Consider the following 20,231-nt stretch of genomic DNA (forward strand, 5'->3'; position numbering starts at 1 on the left):
GGCTGCATTCCCCACACTCTCGCCCTGTCGCCCTGCGGAGTTGATGGAGCTCTGGAAAGGCGTGTAAGGAAAACATGGTCTTTTTTCACAAGAAAATTCCTGACATGCCACACTAGAAGGTTAGCAATATAGTTCTGGATTTTTTTTTTTAATTTTTCCTCTTTTGTTCGCGTCTTCTGTTTTTCCATGTACTTGGGTAACAAATAAAGTTAAAAAGATTAAAAAGTATAAAATTCAAAAGGCTTTGTCAAATCATCAGATAATTGTTTTAACATCACTAGTCCATAAGTCTGTCCCCCAATATGTTTTTGTTACACAATATGTATTTTAACGTTTCACAGGTGACTCTTGCATCCTAAACTTTGAGAGCCATCTCTTGTCAGGTTAGGCTAAGCTTATGCTGGGATAACAATCCCCAAACTTCAGTGGCTTAACATGGTTTAGTTTTCAGCACACAAGGAATGCCCAGCATCCCTTGGTGAAGGTCAGGGGTGAGGGGGCTCTGATTCCTATAGTCTGTCATGGACCCCAAGCTGACAGAGGCTCCACAACCTGGAAGCTTGCTGGTTACTGTGGCAAGGGGAGAGTGCCATAGAAATCTCTCACCTCCTCCCTCTATAAAGTCACTGTAGTCTAGAAGTAACAGAAGTCACTGCCATGCACAGCTGATTAGCCAAAACTAATCCCATAACCTCACCTAATGATAAGGGGCTGAGGGAGCTATGGGATTAGAAGTATAGTTTTCTGTGTGTGGAGAGGCAGTGTATAAACAGAAAATATTCATAAAAATTCCAGGGGGAGTGCCTTTGTAAAGCACTAGAAGAAAAAATTGAAAATTGTAAAGAAAATTGACAAGTTTCTATGGAACAAAGCAAGAATGAATGAACCCTTGGCTTTTTTTTTTTCCCTCTATGTTGTTATTTTGGGGGAATCTTCAGACTATTCTTTAAGCTTGATGGATGCTGGTCCAGCTGGATTCTGGCTGGAGTGAGATGAGAGTCCAGCAACACACCAGCTCTATAGGACAGGATGAATCTAACCCCTGGGCAGGATGTGGAGGGGCTCCCCCAAGGCACACCGCTCTCCAGGGTGGTCTGACATTGGTTTCTCTGCTCCAGCCCGCAGCGGGCACCAGACTCTTCTAGGCTGAGGCCCAGACTGTCCTAGACATGCATACCTGGAAGACGACTGTCCCCATTGCAGGTCAGAGCACTTTGCCTCTCCTTCCTTCTCCCTCCCTCTTTTGGAGAACCTTCTATAGGGGAGGAGATAAAGCCCAAGGATTCCCAACTGGAAACACTGGTTGGGATACTTGAGCAAACAGGTGTCTGGCCTGGGCCTAACCAGGTAACTTAGGGCTGAAGCAGAAGGGCCTGCCCCTTCTGTCAGAGTCCAGTGAAGTACCCGCCCCCATCCCGAAATGGAGTTAGACCTCAGACAAGACCTCACCCATCCCTCTCCCACTCACCTTGCTCAGATTCCCAGAAGGGCCTCAGATGTGCCCTGGCCTGTTTGGGTGGTTCTGTGGTGACTTTAGGTCTGTGTGTGCTGGTGCGGCGCTTCTGATGTTTGCGTCAGCCCAGGCCCAGAGGTACAGATGCCCCCAGGTAAAGGGAGCTTTAAAGGCCTGTGGTCTTACAGCTCAGGAGAACAGAGGTGTCACTCCTGTGTGAACACCCCTATGCACTGCAGTTCCAGGGGTCAGGGCAGTCAGGCTGTGGGTTGGTGTGAAGACGTTTTGGGGGTGTTGATGGTGGAGGGTCAGCAGCATCCAGAGCCTGGTTTTCTGGGCCTCTCACCACTTCCCTGCTCACACAGAAGGCTGGTATCCCTGTCACATGTCCAAGAAGCTACCAGCCTGCCAACTCCAGAGCACAAAACATTGAGGGTCCAGGACCCTGGAGAGAGCTGTGTGCCACGCAGGATGCCCACAATGCCTGGGAGTGGGAGCCCCTCTGGTGAGGAAGCATAGAGGGATCAGGTTCAGGGTTCTTACAAAACACTCAGGCGCCAGAAGGTATGTGGACGACTGCCAGGAAAAAGTCACCAGGTCTTTGGTGGCCAGGGAGTCACATAGCTCAAATATTTCCTCAAAAGAACCTTTAGATCTCCCCTGACATTTATGCGAAGGCCACATTTGCTCCAGATTGTTCCCATACTCTGAGCACATTTGGGCAGCCAGAGCCAGGCAGTTTCTGCTCGTGGAAGGACTCCCTCAACTTTGCTTGTCCTCACTGGCCTGGCACAGACTCTCTTATTATTGCACCACAGTCTGAGACTCTTCCTGCCTAATCTGCCTTCGTTCCCTCTCTTCTTTCCACAGATGTGAGCTGTGCATCACAGTCTGACGGCTTTTCCCGGGTCATCTGGCTCCTTCCTCTATTTTTCATAGGAGTTCCCCCAGTAAATCTCTAATCTTGTCTAATCCTATCTTGGCACTTGCTTCCAGGAGGGCCTGCACCGATACACAGGCTCAGGGTATTTTCACAAATGGAAGCTCATGTTTCACATTTCTCAATAGCTGTACTGTTTTTCAGAGAGGCAGGGTAGTATAGTAAAAAGCCTGACTTCACTGGGTTCAAGTCCCAGGTCTGTTACTTTTAGCTGTGTGTCCTTGGCCTCTGTGCCCCTTTTCTAAAACCAGGACAATGACATTACTTCCTCTTAGGATTGTTGTGAGGTTATATGAATGATTTTTATAAAGAGCACTTAGTCTCTCACACATATTAAATAATATCAGGTATTTTACCATCTCTGGTAGATGAAGGTAGAAGAGGGGAAGGATCTTATCAAGTCCTGTAGCTATAGATGAGCTTCGCTCTGGAACTCTCAAGGTTCTAGAACTCTAAGTGTATATGCTTTAGTGACTTTTACCTAGAAGCTAAAGTTAAGGTACAGGCAAACACATGGACCAGTGAGATGGCATGATGACTCCCCTAACTTTTATTATTTAACAAAATCCAAAGTATCTCCAACTTGTTCTTCCTTATACAGACTTTCACATTTTGAAATGTCTATCTATATAAACTGTTAACCATTATTATTACAATAGTTCACAGTTCATGATATATTTTAAAATTTCATTTGAGTCTAGAAAAAGCTCAGCTAAGTGTTACCTCATAATGAATTATGAAAAAAATAAGAGGAAACAAATAAGGGTTCAATTCTTAACGGTATCTTTCAAAACCCTTAAGAGTCTGAGGACCTCAGGTTGAGAACCACAGATCTTAAAAATATATTATCACCCTTTTCTTTTGGGAAGGGAAACAGGTGAGAGAATTGTCATTTTTGAACATTTATTCTGTACTAGAAAATTTTCTTAGGCAAGACAAGGCTTATATTTAATGGCTACCTTCTTTACTTTCTAAGTGTTTAACTGGTGTCATGAGGTTATTTCACAACCTGCTTCCATTGTGAAATCCACGTACATTCTCCTGAATGGAAAACTTATTTTTGTTGTTAATCATATTGATGAAAATTACAAATGACAATTATAACAACATTATGGAACCACCATGTTAGCTAGGCATTGAATCTGATGGGGTAAATACATTCTTAAAACCACCCTTCAGTTTCAGAAGGGAAGCCATTTAGTCATCTAGATGGCTAGATGAAACTACATCACCTGTGTAGTTTGAGAAACTTGCTAAATCAACAGATTTGGATAATTTGGGTATAGTTATTGTAATTGTCTATTTTTTTAGTCAATAGGATAACCTGGTTTACATCCTAATAAAGTACTTTAGGCCTCTCCTGAATATTCCTAATGTATTTTTTAAAAATGAAGAAATAAGCTAACCACCTATGAAATGGGAAATATTGAATTATGTCATTGAGATATTAACATGTGTATTGTGTTCTTGTATTTTTCTCTCCTCTCATTTTCTGCAGAGATCCATGAGAGTGAGGTTTGTGGCAGAGCTGGAGACAGAAGGTACTTGAAGCCAATTGGTTTTATATTTTGAAAAGGATTATATCCTGACAAAATCAAGCTAGGTTTCACTAGGTGGGAATGGAGGCCATGTGAAGGTAGCAAGAGAAAAGAGGTCAGGATTTGTAGGTCCTTCCAGTAGCAGAGACATGAGTATTTTCCCTTATCAGGCCCCAGGGAAGACTCTGGTGGGCTCAGGGAAGCTGGGAACCTAGTCTTACCAAAGATCCCCCTACCCAAGGGTTGATGGAAGCAGCAGGGACGAAGGATCTGAAGATACTAGGCCAATTCGGTAAAGGTGCACCTCATCCCTAGCTAGTGTGGAGAGTCATCTGATGTCAGCAGGGATCTCCTCAGGCTTTGGTGCTAGATAAGACCATAGGATATCTGTACAACCAATAGAGATGGGGAATCCTCAATAATAACTTTAGTAAATATCCCACCAACATGCTACGGTTGGATCTCAGGGTCATATTTATGTTCATTTAGAGGCAATGTGATATTTCTAACACGGTCAGGCATGTGTGCTAATGGCTACCCACTCCAGTATCCTTGCCTGGAAAATCACACGGACAGAGGAGCCTGGTGGGCTATAGTCCATGGGTTCAGAGTAGGACACGACTGAGCAACTAAACAATTTTATAAATAATAAACTAAACAACTATTCCTATACTATAGAGATGATGTATTTACTTGTATACTAGGCTTCCTGTTAAATGGATAAAAGTCCTTGTTAAGAACTCCTCTAGTTGGCTAAGGCCCTAGGTCCCAGAGAGAACATAATAATTCTAATATATGACAAAGTATGAATGATGGTTAGTTTCAGGTATGTGTGTGCTAGAAATCTCATCTGCCTTCCCCCCACCAATCTACTTTTATTCCCTGCTGTATCCCCCAAGCTTACCAATGTAGATATATCAAATGTCATCTTTGCCTTTTGATTTCCAATGTGGCCAAAGGGAAATACCGAGCAGTAGATAAAACAGAGGGAAGAATGAGGGCAGGTACTTCACCCCAGTCCTTCCGGGATTCTGTCTTCTTCAAGGTTTCTGTGAGCTAACTGCATCTTGAATATTCCATTCCATTCCAGTCATTCCTCCTTCCCCTCCCCCTGCTCCTTCCTCTCACTCCTCCCCAGCTCCTATTCCAGTCTTCCCCCCTCCCTCCTCCCTCTCCTCATCCTGCTCTCTCCTCTCCTCCTGTCTAGAGGTAGTAACACCATGTTACAGACTGAATTGAGTTACCTCCAAACTCATGTTAAATTCCTACCACCACTTGGGACCCGACCCCAACACAGGATCTCATAGTGTGGCTGTTTGGAGACAGTCTTTATAGAGGTAACTAAGTTAAAATGAGTTCATTAGGGTGAGCCCTAGTCTAAGACGACTGGCCTCCTTTTAAGAGATTAGAATTTTTAAGTTACCCAGTCTGTGGGTGACTCCTTGACTGACAACTTGGGGAAAATTCTGTTAAACTCAAATCATCCATTTTGGGTCCCGTTTATTTCTTCAGACCTTGACAGACCCAGGATTATATGTGATTCTTACTCTGTTTGTTCTTAGTGTATTTTCCAAAGTTTCTGTGGTAACCATAGAATACTTTTTTCACTAAAGTAGTAACAGTGTTGTGAAGCAAAACTTCGTTTGACTAGGGGATTTTCACAGAAGACAGATTTATCGTCACAGGTGTCCAACACTGTCCCTCTTCTCCACAGACTCCCTAACTCTAGGATTCCCAATCTTATGTCCAAGGGTTTATTGAAGCATTGGGAACATGGCATTAATGCTGGAGCTGGAAAAGCTGCCATCCTTGTTCCCAAATCTACAAGTATGTCTAATACTGGAGGTGGCTGCCCATGCTTCCTCTGGTGGGAAACAGCAATGCTCTCCCTAACTTTAAAGGAGTGTTGCAGTACCCATTAAATATCCTATTATACTAGCCCAACTCATAGAGACAAGGGGCCTCAGGAACAAAAGTGGCTCTTATAAGCATCAGTAGAAAGCAATCCCACCCTGAGCAGCCACACAGAGGGGAGAGAAGAGAAGCTGACCTGGCAGGGTGCATCCCAGCTGCTACACCCAACAATAAAAGGAATTCTTTCACTAGGAGTCGGAACTCTCTCCTTTAGTACCATCTAGGTCTTTCCTGAGCCTGCCGATTTCTCAGGCTCAACAACATTAAAGACACACTGCAAATTGCTTGCTTTGAAATTTAGAAACAAATTTTATTTAAGATCTGAAATACGATTCCTAAAATATCAACTTCTCCGGAAAACCATGGCTACACAATAATGCATTGCCTCTATCATGTTAGAACGTGCATTAGACTCAAATACAAAAACCATGAAACAAACCACCATCCTTCAACAACTTGAGCAAAGATAGAATGAATGCCTAAGGAACAACATAGATGGACTTGCAGAGGATGGGCTGTTTTACTTCAAGCACCATAAAAAAAAAAGCACAATTGCATGGGTTTTCGGGTATATACATTAAGTTGAACCTTTGGCACTAGGAATCAGGGCATTTTTCACGTAGCATTAACACATATTAGAAAATTGTGTAGTGTCAAAGGGATAGAACCACCAGCATTCAAGCAATGTTGTCAACTAGGCAATAAAATGTTCTACTGAATGTTTCTTCTTTGTCTAATTACTGCATACACTGGTAGCAACTTTGAAATGAGAAAAGGAGCTTACACTCCTTTTATTTTCTGTTTAGGAGAAAACAGAAAACTGAAACATAAGCCCTGTTATACATTAACGATTTTAAAGAGTATCAATTATACAAGAAAAAAGACTAAGAACAAAAAGAGCGTTTACAGATACCAGACGTAACAGCGAGTGGTCAGTAGACCCTCACAGGGCTTTGCGGTGGTACTCAGCAGAAGCCACTTTATAATCGCTGGCAGTGAACAGAGACGCAGCATTTTTTGCCAGGTATTTCAGGAAATCATGCAAATAGCCCAACAATAATGCAAGGCTCTTCTCATCAAGGGGCGTGTATGCCAACATTGCCCCAATTCTTACAAATAATCTCAGGAGGTGTGGTGCCCCATAAACCTGGGACATTGGTGCATCAGGGTGAGCCAAGAGAATTTCGGCATACTGGGGCCTCTCAAATTTGTAGAGCAGCTGGGTGCCCAACATCACGTTGAAATACTCTTTTATCCCTCCCACCACCTCATTAACTGCATACTCCTTGTTGTCAACATTGCCTTGTGATCTTTTGCAGTTGGCGTATTCTTCCAAAATAGTATCCACGTTTTTCTTGGCTGGGAGTTGGAAAAGTTGCTTCTGCCTGGTGACTAAGTCCCAGTCCTCAACAAGCCATGGTTTTAATTCTTCAGGAATCTTCACCTTAACTTCCATTCTATTCTTAAAAGCATCCTCACTTTCAACTGTGGGGTCTGCCCGGGCCCTTTTCTTCCGAGGTGGCTGGGGTGCTTCGCTGGTGCTGCCACCATCTCCATTCCCAGGGGTCTTCTGTTTGTTCCTTCTGGTCTTCCTCACCGACCCCGATGGGGGATTCTCAGCAGAGCGACCCCCCCATCTGCCTGGGAGTGCTGCTTCCAGATTCTTCTGCTGGGGACCAGCTGTCTTCTTTCCAGAGGACCCTCTCATTTTACTTCTTTGCATATTGCTTCTAGTTGGTTTTTTGAAATTGTCTTCTTCGGCAGATTGGTGTCCACGGGTTTGAGAACCCTGCTTTCTGGAACTCATTCAACCCTGTTTTTATTCCAACCACTGTAATATATAAAACATTTTATTTGGTTGTTTTCTATGGAGACCTTGAACACAGTGTGCTTCCTAAAGGCCTATTAAAGCACAACACACACTACTCTCTTGAAATCTGGATTTCAGATCCTATTTCAGGGCCAACCAATTAATTGTTAGTGACTTACTACCTCTTTGCTCACTCTTTGATCCTCACTACCCCTCACCCACTACTCTCAGCCTACCCAGTCACTCATCAGACCTGCCCATAAATTAGTTTTTTGATGTTACTCAAACGACAAGAATATAATTTCAGAGAAAGAATGAATTAAACTACAAAAGGCAGTGGAGGTGAAATTCAGGATTTCTGAAGAGGAAAAATGACAAGACAGAAGAAACAAGAAAGATTAATTTAGCTGCCTGGAAGCAAAATGCGTACCAGCAAAGGTTTTTGTGTAAGTCCAGGTAGGCCTGAACTAGGCTGATGACAGAGTCAAGAGAAAGTGAACAGAGAACTTGGTAAATGAAGGAGAGAGAGGAGTCACAGGTGGCCCTACAATTTCAGGTCTGGGTAATTAATGAATTAGTAAAAGCACCAATTTTTAATGGTTAGTTTGGAATTAGTAATAAAATAGGAAACAAGTTAATTCATTCATTCAAGTTAGTCTTCATATATTACTGCTTATGTACTTTGGAACAGGTATTATGCCAGGTACTAGGGATTCGAGTATCTAAAGTGACAATTATGAAACAACAAGGTTAGTATAGTGATAGTTATATAAACACAGGATATTTTTAGAGCAAATAAGAAATGGTACCTAATGCTACTTTCAGCAATCGCTTGTTGGCAGTGATAAATTGGTGAGGGATAAAGTCCATGATGACTGCCAGGGTTTTGAGAATGGGTGATTAGGTGATAGTATTATCACCAAATAAGACTGTATCTAGAAGAGGAGGAAAGAGACTGGAGAGGAAAGTTTGGTATAGACCTATTAAGTGTGAGGTATGCAGTTAAACATGTGACTTTAATGCTTAGGTGAGAGGTCAGAAGCAGAAATGGAGACCTGAGTGTAATCATCATATAGATAGGAATAGAAATAGTTCATGGAGGATAGAGGAAGAACTGAACAAGTCTAGAATTCTGGACAAACCTAAGAAAGAATTATACTTAAGGGATGAGCAGAGAGAAAGACTACCAAAAAAAAAACAAAAAAAAACCCCACAAGCAAAAATGGTCCAAGCAGCCATAGGAGAATTAGGACAATGTTATTTTGGAATCCAAAGAAGTTGAGAATTTCAAGAAGGAAAAAGATGATTTACACTGTAAAATGCAGCAGAGGGTTAGTGAGATAAAGATGAAAACAAGTTTTCTGTGATTCTTACGGAATGACAGATTAAACAAGTCCTTTGACTTACGCAATCCTCTTCTTTCCCTGCCAAGAACTCCTAGTGTTTTCCCAGATGGAATCTTATAGATCTTCTGGGATGGTCGTGGAGATGAGGTGAGACACAACCTAGAAAGGGGAAGCAGGCATCAACAATGACCTTTTGTGAAATCCAGGAAAAAGAAAAAATAACCTAACTTTAAAACATGTGGTTTACAGTTGTGGTATCAGAGAAAACACATGGTCCTGCTGTTAGACATACTTCTACTTCAGTTAGGCTGTCATTTATGGGTTGTGAGGCTCTGGGCAAGATATGTTAAGCTTTCTTGGCCTCTTTCATCTATGGAATGTGGCGAATTACCCCTAGGTAAGAATTTCATAAATACAATGTGGCTGAACAGCCAACACAGTACCTTGCAGGAGTATCTGCATATGTGAGTAAGGATACAAGGATGTTCATTGCAGTGGTATTTGTAATACTGAAGAACTGGAAATATCTATTCTTCAATAGGGAAATGACAATAGAAACTATGATGTATGCACACCATGGAAGAACATTCAAATGAATTAAGCAGATTCACGCAGTGATGTGGGATGATATTCAATTATACACTATTAGGTAAACAGGCAAGTTGCATAATGTATGATGTTTACAACAGGATCCCAGAGATAGCCCAAGTGGAGAAATAAGCATGTTTTAGATAGTTCTTATCAACAGCGAGGTCCAACTTCTGTGTTTTAAACTGACGTGTATACATCAGAAAATATCTAGATGAATAAATATCAGACTATTAAAACCAGGGTTCCCTCTGGGAAAGAATGAGATGTGATGGTGGACAAGCCTGAAACCAGGTTTCTCTGGTAACCACAATTTTAACCCATAGAAAAAGCCCTTTTGCCAATTGCTAGGGCCCCTGAGATTATGTGAGCAGGTGTCAGGGAATCCCTGAAGGGGAAATGAGGTAAGTAATACTAGAAAACTAGAGCCCTGCATCAGGGAAGTCAGTATGATTTCCTCTGACAGAACACAAAGCTCTCAGCGGAAATCCGAGCAAAGGTGCTCTTCAGCATCAAAATTTGTGAATACAGACACTGACCCTGTAGGAATCAGAACCTTCTGGCTGAGAGGGATATATAGACACATCCTGTTAAGGATCAGATGTGGTTAGTGTTTCATGGTATTACATTGTAAGCTACTAGGCTTACAAAATGTTTCTTACAAAAATTTTACTATAACTGGGACAGAGGGGACACAGTATGTGAGGATATCAGAGTTAAGTAATAGAGAGGTGATATCCAGAAAACCTACCTGAGGAATAATGGGCAGAGCTTCCACAAACAAGGGGACAGTTAAAATACCAACTACTAAAAGCAAGATGGCCCAGTGCCAAGCAGACTGCAAAACACACAGAAGTGGAGCAAGGCTGCAGAGAAGTCTTCTGGATGTCACACTGGTCATTAGCAGTTCCTTACTGAGGAACCTAAGAATGACCGCTGAACCTCCTGTATATTATAGCATCGATTATACTTATTTATGGAAAGAAAACCATAAGGATTTCTACATGGTTTTCATTAAGTGAGTGAATTTCATCATTCTTTACAAATTCTATTATTCATATCAAGTCCAAAGTTGAATGAAATGTCTGACACTGAACAGGAAAATACCCAGGTTTGTGCTCAGACTGAATAAAGCCAAGGAAGCAGCCTTTCTTAGAATGGTCTCAGTACCTTTATTTTCATCTGAGTATCCCACAGATCAACCAACTATTACTACCTGGAGTCAGAAGCCAGATATCAAAGGGAGGAAAAACCATCCTTTTGATGTCTGTCTCCTACTTGTAATACAAACTTATTAGGGTCACTGCACTTTGCACCTCCCTTGCTAGAAGTTTACATCACTCCATCACTGGATGACATACATGCTGTGGATATTCCTCATTAAAAACGTTAGCACTACACATTGCTTTGAGCTGTTTTAAACTGAATGTGCCAGTTTGAGTTTGTTTACTGGCTTGTTATTTGCATCATGCTTCCTCCCTTCAGCTACCTCATCTACCAGGAAAAGTCCCATTAGATTTCCTAACTACTCTAGCCCCATCTCTGATACCATATGAGCTGTCAGTACTCCACAACTTAGTATTTACTTAAATGTTTCACCTGTTCTGCTTATGGAACTACACCACTAATCTCCACTTGTCATAAGCTTTGTAATATGTATCTCTCACTTTCTGCAGCAGCACTTAGGTCCCTTCTGGGTATACATTAGTGAATCAGTGAGGTGATTCAGCACATGGGGAAAATGGAAGCACAAATTAAGAATGACGGTCATCAAATATTTTCCCACTTGTTCCCTACGTCAGTTCTAGGGTATGCCAGAGAAAACATGTTCGTATGTTTGTGTTAGTTTTCTATCTTCCATTTCTGTGTAAATCCTTGAAGGTTTGGTATCAAATCTTAGATATTTAAAACCTTACTATTTTGACGGATCATTTCCCCATGTTAATAAGGTTGGAATATGCATACACCTTGAGAGCTGTATGAGATGAAACCAAATGGGCATACTTTCTAACCACCCTCTTTCTGGAAAGTGATTCCGCCCCTAAATTTTTCCTGTAATTAAAAGATTTTTTTTTTTGCCCCCAGATGTGGATTTAGTAGCTTAAAATATGCTGCCAAATTACTTCTCTCACAATTTGTACCAATTTTTAAACTCACAACTCTGGTCTGCACTGTAACCTGATAAGGAAAATAGGTGCTTGTTATTTCTTTTATTAGCTGTCTTGGTATTTTAAAAAAATGTTTCCTGGCCAGGTATATTTTACATGTCCTCTATTCATTTTGAGTTGCTTCTTAAGAGCTTTTTATAGTTGCTTATCAATTGTCATATCTGGGCAAATATTTCTCCCAGTTTATAGTGTCTGATGAGATTTTTAAAGATGCATATGATGAAACATGTGGTTTTTCCATTAAGCTTAAAAATTGATGACATTTTAATGGATTTTTAAAATATATGAATTCCTCAACCCACCCAAAAACTATTTATGTTGTGAACTGAAAATCTATATTCCCAAGTAATTAATTTTGTGGTAGCATTTGAGTAATAGTTCCTTTACATAATCATAAAATTACATAATTATAAACACCAAAATATATAGATATATATGGGCATCCTCTTACCACCTTCCCTCCCTGATCTCAGAATGTCTTCAAATCTTTTTATGTACACATTCACACAGAAACCTACTTTTAAAACTAAATGTGTCTGTTATGCTCTTATTGTGATTATGTATCATGGATTTACACTGTCTTGAGAAAGGTGAGACACATATTGCCCCTCACGTTTTCTCACTTTATCACAGGCATCTATGGCCACATACTTAGCTCATTCTTTTTAACATCCACATCGTTCTATAATCTCCACATAGTATAATTTAACCAGTCCCATATAAACGAACATTTAGGCTGTTTCCAACACTTCATTATTACAGAAATGTTGTTAACAGATATCAGTGTATAGATATATTAGCGAATTAAGTAAGTATTCAGAAGGGCATTCTCAACTGCTCAAAGGGTTTGCTTATTTACAACTTTGATGACTTAAGAGATAAATTTAATTTGTGAAGAAATGTTTTAATTTGTACTCCCAGCAAAAATGTTAAGCTTATTCACCCACAACTTCAGCAACACTGGATAAACATCTTTTTGGCAAAAAAAAAAGGGGGGTAATCTAATATGTAGAAAGATATTTTTATTTGAATTTGTGTGATACTGAGCATATGTTCAGATATTTGTATGTATCCATCTCTTATATATTTTGTCCCTGTTTCTACTATGTTGTTTTGTCTTTTATTGACTTCTAGTAATTAAACACTAGGTGTTTTTGTGTGTTAGAAATATTTTTTCCAAACTGTCATTATTCTTCTAAGTGGGTCACTGTGTGTATAAAAACACAAATGTGTCAACTTTTCCCTTTGTGAACTTTGGCATGTCATGCCTGGGGAAAATGCTCCCAAATCAATATTCTAAATGACTTCCTGTATTCTCTCTCAGTATTTTATAGTTTCTTCCAAATATTATGCCTAATTTTTTTCTAATTTATAGAGCCTATCCTTTCCCCACTGATTTGAATTGTTTTATAGCATTCTAAATTATATGGATCTTTAAAGGTACTTAGTTTCCAATGATTTTTGATTATTCCATTTTTAAAAGTATCACTGTTTCTAGGTTATCCAGTCTGTCATAATGATGTTTCCTCTCCCACCAGTATCAACACTGGTTTAATCATCATAATTTAAAGACATAAATATTGCCCTGGAATTAACACTTGTAAAGGGGTTCCAAGGATGTTTGGTGAAGTATAAATTAAACAGAAAACCACTGGGGTCAACCTGGAGGACTATCAATAGTGATTTGGCAAAACAAAACATGGCTTACTCTTTATATGGACTATCATACTAGTTAAAGGAATGCCACTGTGAATGGAATCAAACAACTCTATAATGGACATGAAGACATCCAAGGCAACTTGTCAAACAGTATCTATGATAGCATATTTATGTAAAAGAAAACACCAAAGAATATTTTATATATATATATATCCTACATTTTAAACAGGTGCATAATTTAGAGATCTAGAAGGAAATAGAACTGATAATATAGTGGTAAACTCTGAGGAGAGTAAGAGAAATGTGGGCGTGAGGAAAGGAAACCTGGGCCTACTCTGTAACATTTTAGCTTTGTATATTATGAGACTGATTCACATATCAATTAAGTGACTAAAGATTTACACTAAAATATGCATATTTAAAATCATTATTAATTTTCGGATCTATTCTTATTCATGGTTCTAACATACAGCTGGACTTAAGCATTGTATATCATATACTTTACATGCATAACATTTGAACTGGTTTCCTTCTCCCCTTATGGATTCTCTCCATCCTCAGAGGCCCAGGTCAAGGTTCTTTTCCCCCTCGAGGCTCCTTCAGGTTACCTTGACCCTTGCCTTCTCTGGGCTGCTACTGGCCTAACAGTCCACCTCTCTTTCACCTTTAATCACTCTCCAAATAGTCTCCCATGAAGAGGTTCTGTGCCCTCCCCCTTCCAATCTGTTGCATCTTTCCCACCAGGGCAGTGTGCCCTCCTCTGCAACTTAGCTTTCAGAAGGGGAGGCGGGAAGTAGCAAGGAAAATATAGTGACTCCATGGGAAAATAAAGCTGTCAAGAGACTGAAAAACCTTCTTTCATCTCCTCACCCAAATGATGGGCTATTCAGGAATACAGACTCCATTTACTGACATTTTTGTGTATGACTGTGTCAGAAATGAATGTGAACAAATCCAGTGGTTTGTTGGAATAAATCTTTAAATGCATATACACTGTGTCAGTTACATTTATATCAATTCTGGATCTTGGAACATTAATGTTTAACATTTTATTTTTTGAGTCTGAGACAAAAGAGGAATAATATAAAACCTGTTAGCAGACTGAATATGGTTTTGATTTGCTAGTTAAAAATTACAGTTTCTAGAAATTTCCTTATAAATAAATATGATCAACATACTCAATACCTTTCTAGAGTGTTAGGATAAGTCAGAAGTTATAATTTCAGAATTCAGTTCTAGTAGTAACCGCTGCTTCTGGAAAATCAGGAGAGAAATCAACAGTATTATTATTATTATTATTATTAACAACTCCAAAAAGGTATCTATTGCTTTTATTAGTGCGTGTGTGCATATGTGCATATGCACAAGTGTGTAAAACAGGATGTACCAGAAGGACTAATAGTCACAATGATTAATTAAATCAACTACTTATATGTGCCAAACAATTTACATGTAATTTCCTTAATAATCCAATGAAGTAGGAACCATTATCTTTATTTTACAGATGAGGAACTTTAGAGACAGAGTGAGTAAGTATTCTGCCCAGGATCCTACAGTGAGTGGCAGAACCAGGATTTAAATTCAGGAAGTCAGTATTTGCTCTTGACCACTCAATTATGTTGCATAGGGAATGCCACAAACTTTAAAAAATATATATATAGATGCACAGCTCTAACTATAGGCAGTATTAGAGAGTATCCTTTACCAAGGAATGTAAGATTACAGGGCCCACTGATTTTTAGGCACTTTCTATACTGAAAGCACAGATGGACTTAGCTCCATCCTTCCATTCTTAGAATGTAGAGTGCTTTCCTCGACAGGCCCTTATTAATCCTCAAAATATTCCTAGATAGTTATCAAGGTTATGTGGAATTATCTTGTTTGAGAACTGAGGCCAGGAGAAGGGAGGCACTTACCCAAGATTCTGTAATGAGGGATGTTCTGCAATCAGGATCAGACCTGATCCTCACTACACAGCAAACTTAGTTTTTCTGATGGTAGTCTAGAAGGTCAAACAAGGGGACAGCAAAGGACATAAAGATATGAGATGAACGTTTTGTTTTCCACCAATGCATTTTAACATACACAAAGGACACCAAAGCTGATAAAATACGTACAAGATTTTTCCCCCTTTCTTGTGGCTACATTTTCAAATTTACCTTATTGTACATTTATCATGATTTCCGATAATTTGTTTTTGCTTTTTTCTAAGTTTTATTAAGGATAATTTCAAATGGATAAAAATGTAGGGGAATAATATAAACCTTTGCGAATCTATCATCCAGCTTCAACAATTACCAACTGAAGGCCATCTTGTTTTATCTGTAACCCCACCCACTGCTTGCCGCCCCCCCCCTCTTGTTTTTCTCAAGAGCACTGAATAGCTGACTTTCTGTATTTTATTATGGAAAAATTCAAACATATACCAAGGAAGCTAGAACAATACAAGGAATCCCATAAGCTCATCACTCAGCTTAAACGATTCATTTAGTGCCAATTTTGTTTTATCTATGCCCCTCGCCACCTCCCCTTACCGCTGAGCTAATTCTGAAGCAAATCCTAGACATCAAGGTATTTTGAAGCCAGTCTGAATGCTTTTATTGTTTAATTCGTATTTTCGTATATTTCTGTAAGCTACAGGCAATTTGAAAACATAACCACAGTATCATTACAACGTCTAAAAACATCGTCATTAATTCCTTAAAAAAAAATCAAATGTCGAATCCGTCTTTAAAATTTCCTGATGCACCTTTAAGTATTTTTTTATAGTTGATTTCCCCGAATCAGGATTCAAACAAGGCCTACTCATCGCATGTGGTTCATCTCCAGCTAGCTCTCATTCCTCATTCTCCGTTTCTCCCCACCCCCGCTTTTTTTTTTAACTTTTCAATACGGAAAATTCCAATCCCCGCTATTTTGAGGTAATTGTCAAATAAATTATTTCATTGGTAAAGACTGATACGTCTCTTTTGTATCTCGAATTTCTTTTACGGAAGGAGGTGATAGGAAAAGCACTGTAAGGAACGACTTTACATAATTTTACGTTTTTTCTCACTCTATTACGCGGGTTTTTCTCTCCACAGTAATAGCTAACGTCTTCCGGAGCCACGGTGCGTATTAAGTTATTATACGTATTACATTACCTAGCAGTCGTATATTATACGCTCTAATATACAGCACACGCCTCTGAGGCACAAGTCTCTGAGACAGATACTATTATTATCACCATTTTACAAACATGGAAACCGAGACACAGAAAGAACAGCCAGCCCAAGCTGGGCGTTGGCGAGTAGGAATTCGAATCTAGTTCTGCCCGATAGTAAAGCCATTAATTAATCTTGTCTGTATACGCGACGATAAGAGGAAATCGTCAACCCTTTCTCCCCACCCCCACCCCGAAACCTGAAACGAGGATCCAGTTCTTTCCGACAGACGACGACGTGTGATCACTGCCGACTCTCCAACCGCCATAGTAAAGCCAGGTTTCTCTGGCAACTGATATCCATAGGCAGACACGTCACCCTGGAGGCGGGCTTATGCCCTACAGCCAATCACAATCGTCTCATCTAAGTTTTAGAATGTTCTATAACCAAATGATTGGATGAAGCTCACCACGTCAGCAATGACACTCCGCCGCAGTAAAGGCGGGTGCTAGCAACCTGCTTCTTCACCGTTAAGGCTTGAAGGAAACCAATTACCTTTCTCCTTTAGTGAGGGCTCTGACCAATGACGTTCGCCCTCTTAGGTTTTCAGCCCGCCCTCCAAAAGCGCGACAGCGGTTGGGTCATAAGTCTATAGGGCAGAGTGTTCACGTGGCCCACTTTCACGACCCAGAGTTCCCCTGCCCAGAGGTTTCTTTCTTTTTTTTTTTTTTCCTGCAGGGAGGCATTGTGGGTTCCCCCCCAACTGGGAAAGGAAGTGTCTACGTGGCCTGCGGAAACAGGATGGGCGGAAATGAGCTAAGGTCCCCGCGAGTGGGGAAGCGCTAGGTCAAATCTGCGGCCACGCCCCCGAACCTCTTGCGCAACTCCCGGAGGAAAAAAAAAAATAAAGGTTGACTGGGGGTTTTGATGTGTGTGCGAGTTGGGGGTGGGGGGTACTGCGGGCGCGCGGTGTCAGGGCTCCTGTGCGCAAGCGAGCCCGCGCGGCCTTGGCGTTGGCGTGTGCGCGAACGCCAGGCCTCGTGGCGCTGGAGGTGGCTGGTGTGCGCAGGCGTGCGCCCCTAGCGTCGGGGCTGGTGTGTGTTCTGGGGCGGGTGCGTGCGCGTGTGTGCGCGCGTGCGCGCGCGCGTTCTATGCGGATCATTTTTCTACTTATGTTTGAAAATTATTCATATAAAACGGAAATTTAAGCAATTAAGTTATGGCGACCATCACCGAGATAAAGGGTTTTCGCTAGAAATACTTCGGTCTCCCCTATCGATTTGATTTTAAACCCTAAAAATACTTTCTTGCCACGTCTATCTCCGAATCAAAAATCCCGTTCTAAGCCGTAGCCCAGCAGCAGTTAACAACCAAATCCCCCATTCGCTTACTAGCAGTTCCAAAAAGCAGCTTTGCTGTTCCCTAATAGCCGTCTTCCCCCAACCCCCGCTCCTTCCCCCGTCCATCCCCCACCCCCAAGTTGCGTCCAATTCTGCCACAATATTTTGCTGAGAATATCTGTACACGACAGACTTCCCCTCCACTAGGGACTCCGAATTTCTGTGGGGGCTGAGGCTCTCTTACCTGCTTGTTCTGATTTCCAGGCAGAGTGCTCTTAACGCAAGTATGCACTCTAATTTTCCAGAAAGTTCTCCGTGTGAGGTTTATACCTTTTGAGTTTGCCACTAGATGCCGCCAAATTCCAGCAAAGGATTGGCTGTTTGGTCCCTGGAATTATGGGATTCCCCCATCTTTTTTTTTTTTTTTTCTGATTTGCTGAACTTTCCAATCTATAAAGATCATATATATCTTTCATTTCTCGAGAAAAATCAAATTAACTTATTAATAGCCCTACCAGGTAGGGCTCTATTCAAATGTTTACCTCCTTTCTTCTTTCCTCCTTAAAAAAAAATTCCCCCTCCCATCTCTTTCTTCTTGCCTTTTTTGGGGGTGCTGCTGCTGCTGCTAAGTCGCTTCAGTCGTGTCTGACTCTGTGCGACCCCATAGACGGCAGCCCACCAGGCTCCCCCCGTCCCTGGGATTCTCCAGGCAAGCACACTGGAGTGGGTTGCATTTCCTTCTCCAATGCATAAAAGTGAAAAGTGAAAGTGAAGTCGCTCAGTCGTGTCTGACTCTTCGCGACCCCATGGACTGCAGCCCACCAGGCTCCTCTGTCCATGGGATTTTTGATGAATGACCCCCAAGCACTGACGCCGATTAAGATACGAAGATTCTAACCCTTTCTGTGGGGTTAGGATCTTTTCAAATGCTGCCACCTGCCCCGCTTTACCACCTCACCCTGACCCCTGCTCTGCTGCAGGGAAAACACAGGTGGTTTTCTGGTCAGTACAGACATTTGTCTTCACTGGGCTTGGACCCTGGGATTGAAAACTGATCTTTCACTTTTGAAATTATGATCGGATATTTGTGTTTTCACCCTGTCTTCTGCAGTAGTACTGTGAAACTTTATTATGTTTTTGGAGTTTAGAGGCCTAATTAGAGGCCTAATTTTGAGCCCAATTCCACCACTTACTAGTTCTGAGAACCTGGGATTTATGTTCTGTGATCCTGTTTTTTTGCATGCTTTCTATATTTTAGATGTTGTGTCATATCCCATGATATTCTTTACTTCTTCACAAAATCCTTGTTAGAGGCATACTAATAAAATAAAACAACACAAGTTATACTTATTTCAGTTATAGATTCCATACGTTTGTGTGTGTGTGCATATGTGTTTCTGGGCACACACGTGCACCCTTTGGGGAGGGGTGGGATTTAGAGCAGAGGCTCTCAAAGTGTTTTCCAGACACACCAATAGCACCACCTGGTGGGGAATTGTCAGAAATTTAGATTCTCACCTCCAAACTAATTAATCAGAAATTCTAGTAGTTGTTAGGGTTTGGGTGTCTGTGTTATAACAAACTATTCTGGTGATTCCAATGCACACTTCTTGGAGGGTAGAAATATAGTGCTTATTTTTGTACACTCCACTAGAGGGTGCTACAGAATGTAAAGCAAAATAATAAACATGTTTTTTATTGAGACACCCTGCATGCTATCTGTCCTGTTTCACAGATGAAAGACTGTTGTGAAGTGGTGTCTATTATTTTGTGCATACAAAATTTGGGAGCCAGGATTGACCTTTACCTGCCCTTTGAGCCCATGCCCTTGACAGTACTGTGTTGTTCAGCTGCATTATCTTGTCTTTTGGGGCCTCAGAATACATTATATATACCTTGTTCCCTGCCTTGGCTAACATTGACTGGAGTATCAAGAATACGGCAAGGAAGCAAACCAAATAAGTGGAAGCAGTTTGATGATTTCATACCTTCCCTCAACTCCATTCTATGAAAGATAACATATGAAAGCTCGTAGGTGTTTCCGTTCTTGCTTTTATTTTTCCCAAATGCCCCCTCTACCTTACAGTTATCTTTTTTAGTTTCTGTCTAAACCTCTTCTGTGTGGGGCTGAGGTAAAAGGGTGGTGAGGAAACACAGTTGCTGAAAGCCACACTCTATATAGCTCTAACCTAGTAATCTCAACAGAAAGCCTACAAATTAGGCGATGATTATCCCTATTTTATAGACGATGAAAGTGAATTCTAGAGACTATAATTATCTCTCTTTGGTTATATAATTTGTGAGTAGTGGAGCCTAGGTAATTCCTGGTGTA

General features: G+C 40.9%; 1 protein-coding gene across 4 annotated transcripts; it reads right to left on the reverse strand.

Annotated features, from left to right (window-relative positions):
- Window positions 1-6,130: 6,130 nt before the first annotated feature.
- MORF4L2 (mortality factor 4 like 2) lies at window positions 6,131-18,643 on the reverse strand. 4 transcript variants are annotated; one of them, XM_070290989.1, is made up of 5 exons: window positions 18,144-18,643; window positions 15,333-15,418; window positions 14,602-14,670; window positions 9,063-9,160; window positions 6,131-7,676 (listed from the first exon to the last, which is right to left on the reverse strand). In XM_070290989.1, the coding sequence occupies exon 5, from the start codon at window positions 7,650-7,652 to the stop codon at window positions 6,789-6,791; it is 864 nt and encodes a 287-aa protein (XP_070147090.1). In that variant the 5' UTR covers window positions 7,653-7,676; window positions 9,063-9,160; window positions 14,602-14,670; window positions 15,333-15,418; window positions 18,144-18,643; the 3' UTR covers window positions 6,131-6,788. The 4 variants fall into 4 exon arrangements, with proteins under 4 accessions (XP_070147090.1, XP_070147089.1, XP_070147091.1 ...); XM_070290988.1 differs by lacking the exon at window positions 18,144-18,643 and adding an exon at window positions 16,819-17,093; XM_070290990.1 differs by lacking the exon at window positions 14,602-14,670 and having other exon boundaries at window positions 18,144-18,619.
- Window positions 18,644-20,231: the final 1,588 nt, after the last annotated feature.

The sequence above is a fragment of the Ovis canadensis genome, chromosome X (genome assembly GCF_042477335.2).
Source record: "Ovis canadensis isolate MfBH-ARS-UI-01 breed Bighorn chromosome X, ARS-UI_OviCan_v2, whole genome shotgun sequence".
In the NCBI taxonomy this organism is placed as follows: domain Eukaryota; kingdom Metazoa; phylum Chordata; class Mammalia; order Artiodactyla; family Bovidae; genus Ovis; species Ovis canadensis.

Coding starts and splice junctions, on each gene's coding strand:
- MORF4L2 (XM_070290989.1), bottom strand. CDS start 7,652: ATGAGTTCCAGAAAGCAGGGTTCTCAAACCCGTGGACACCAATCTGCC.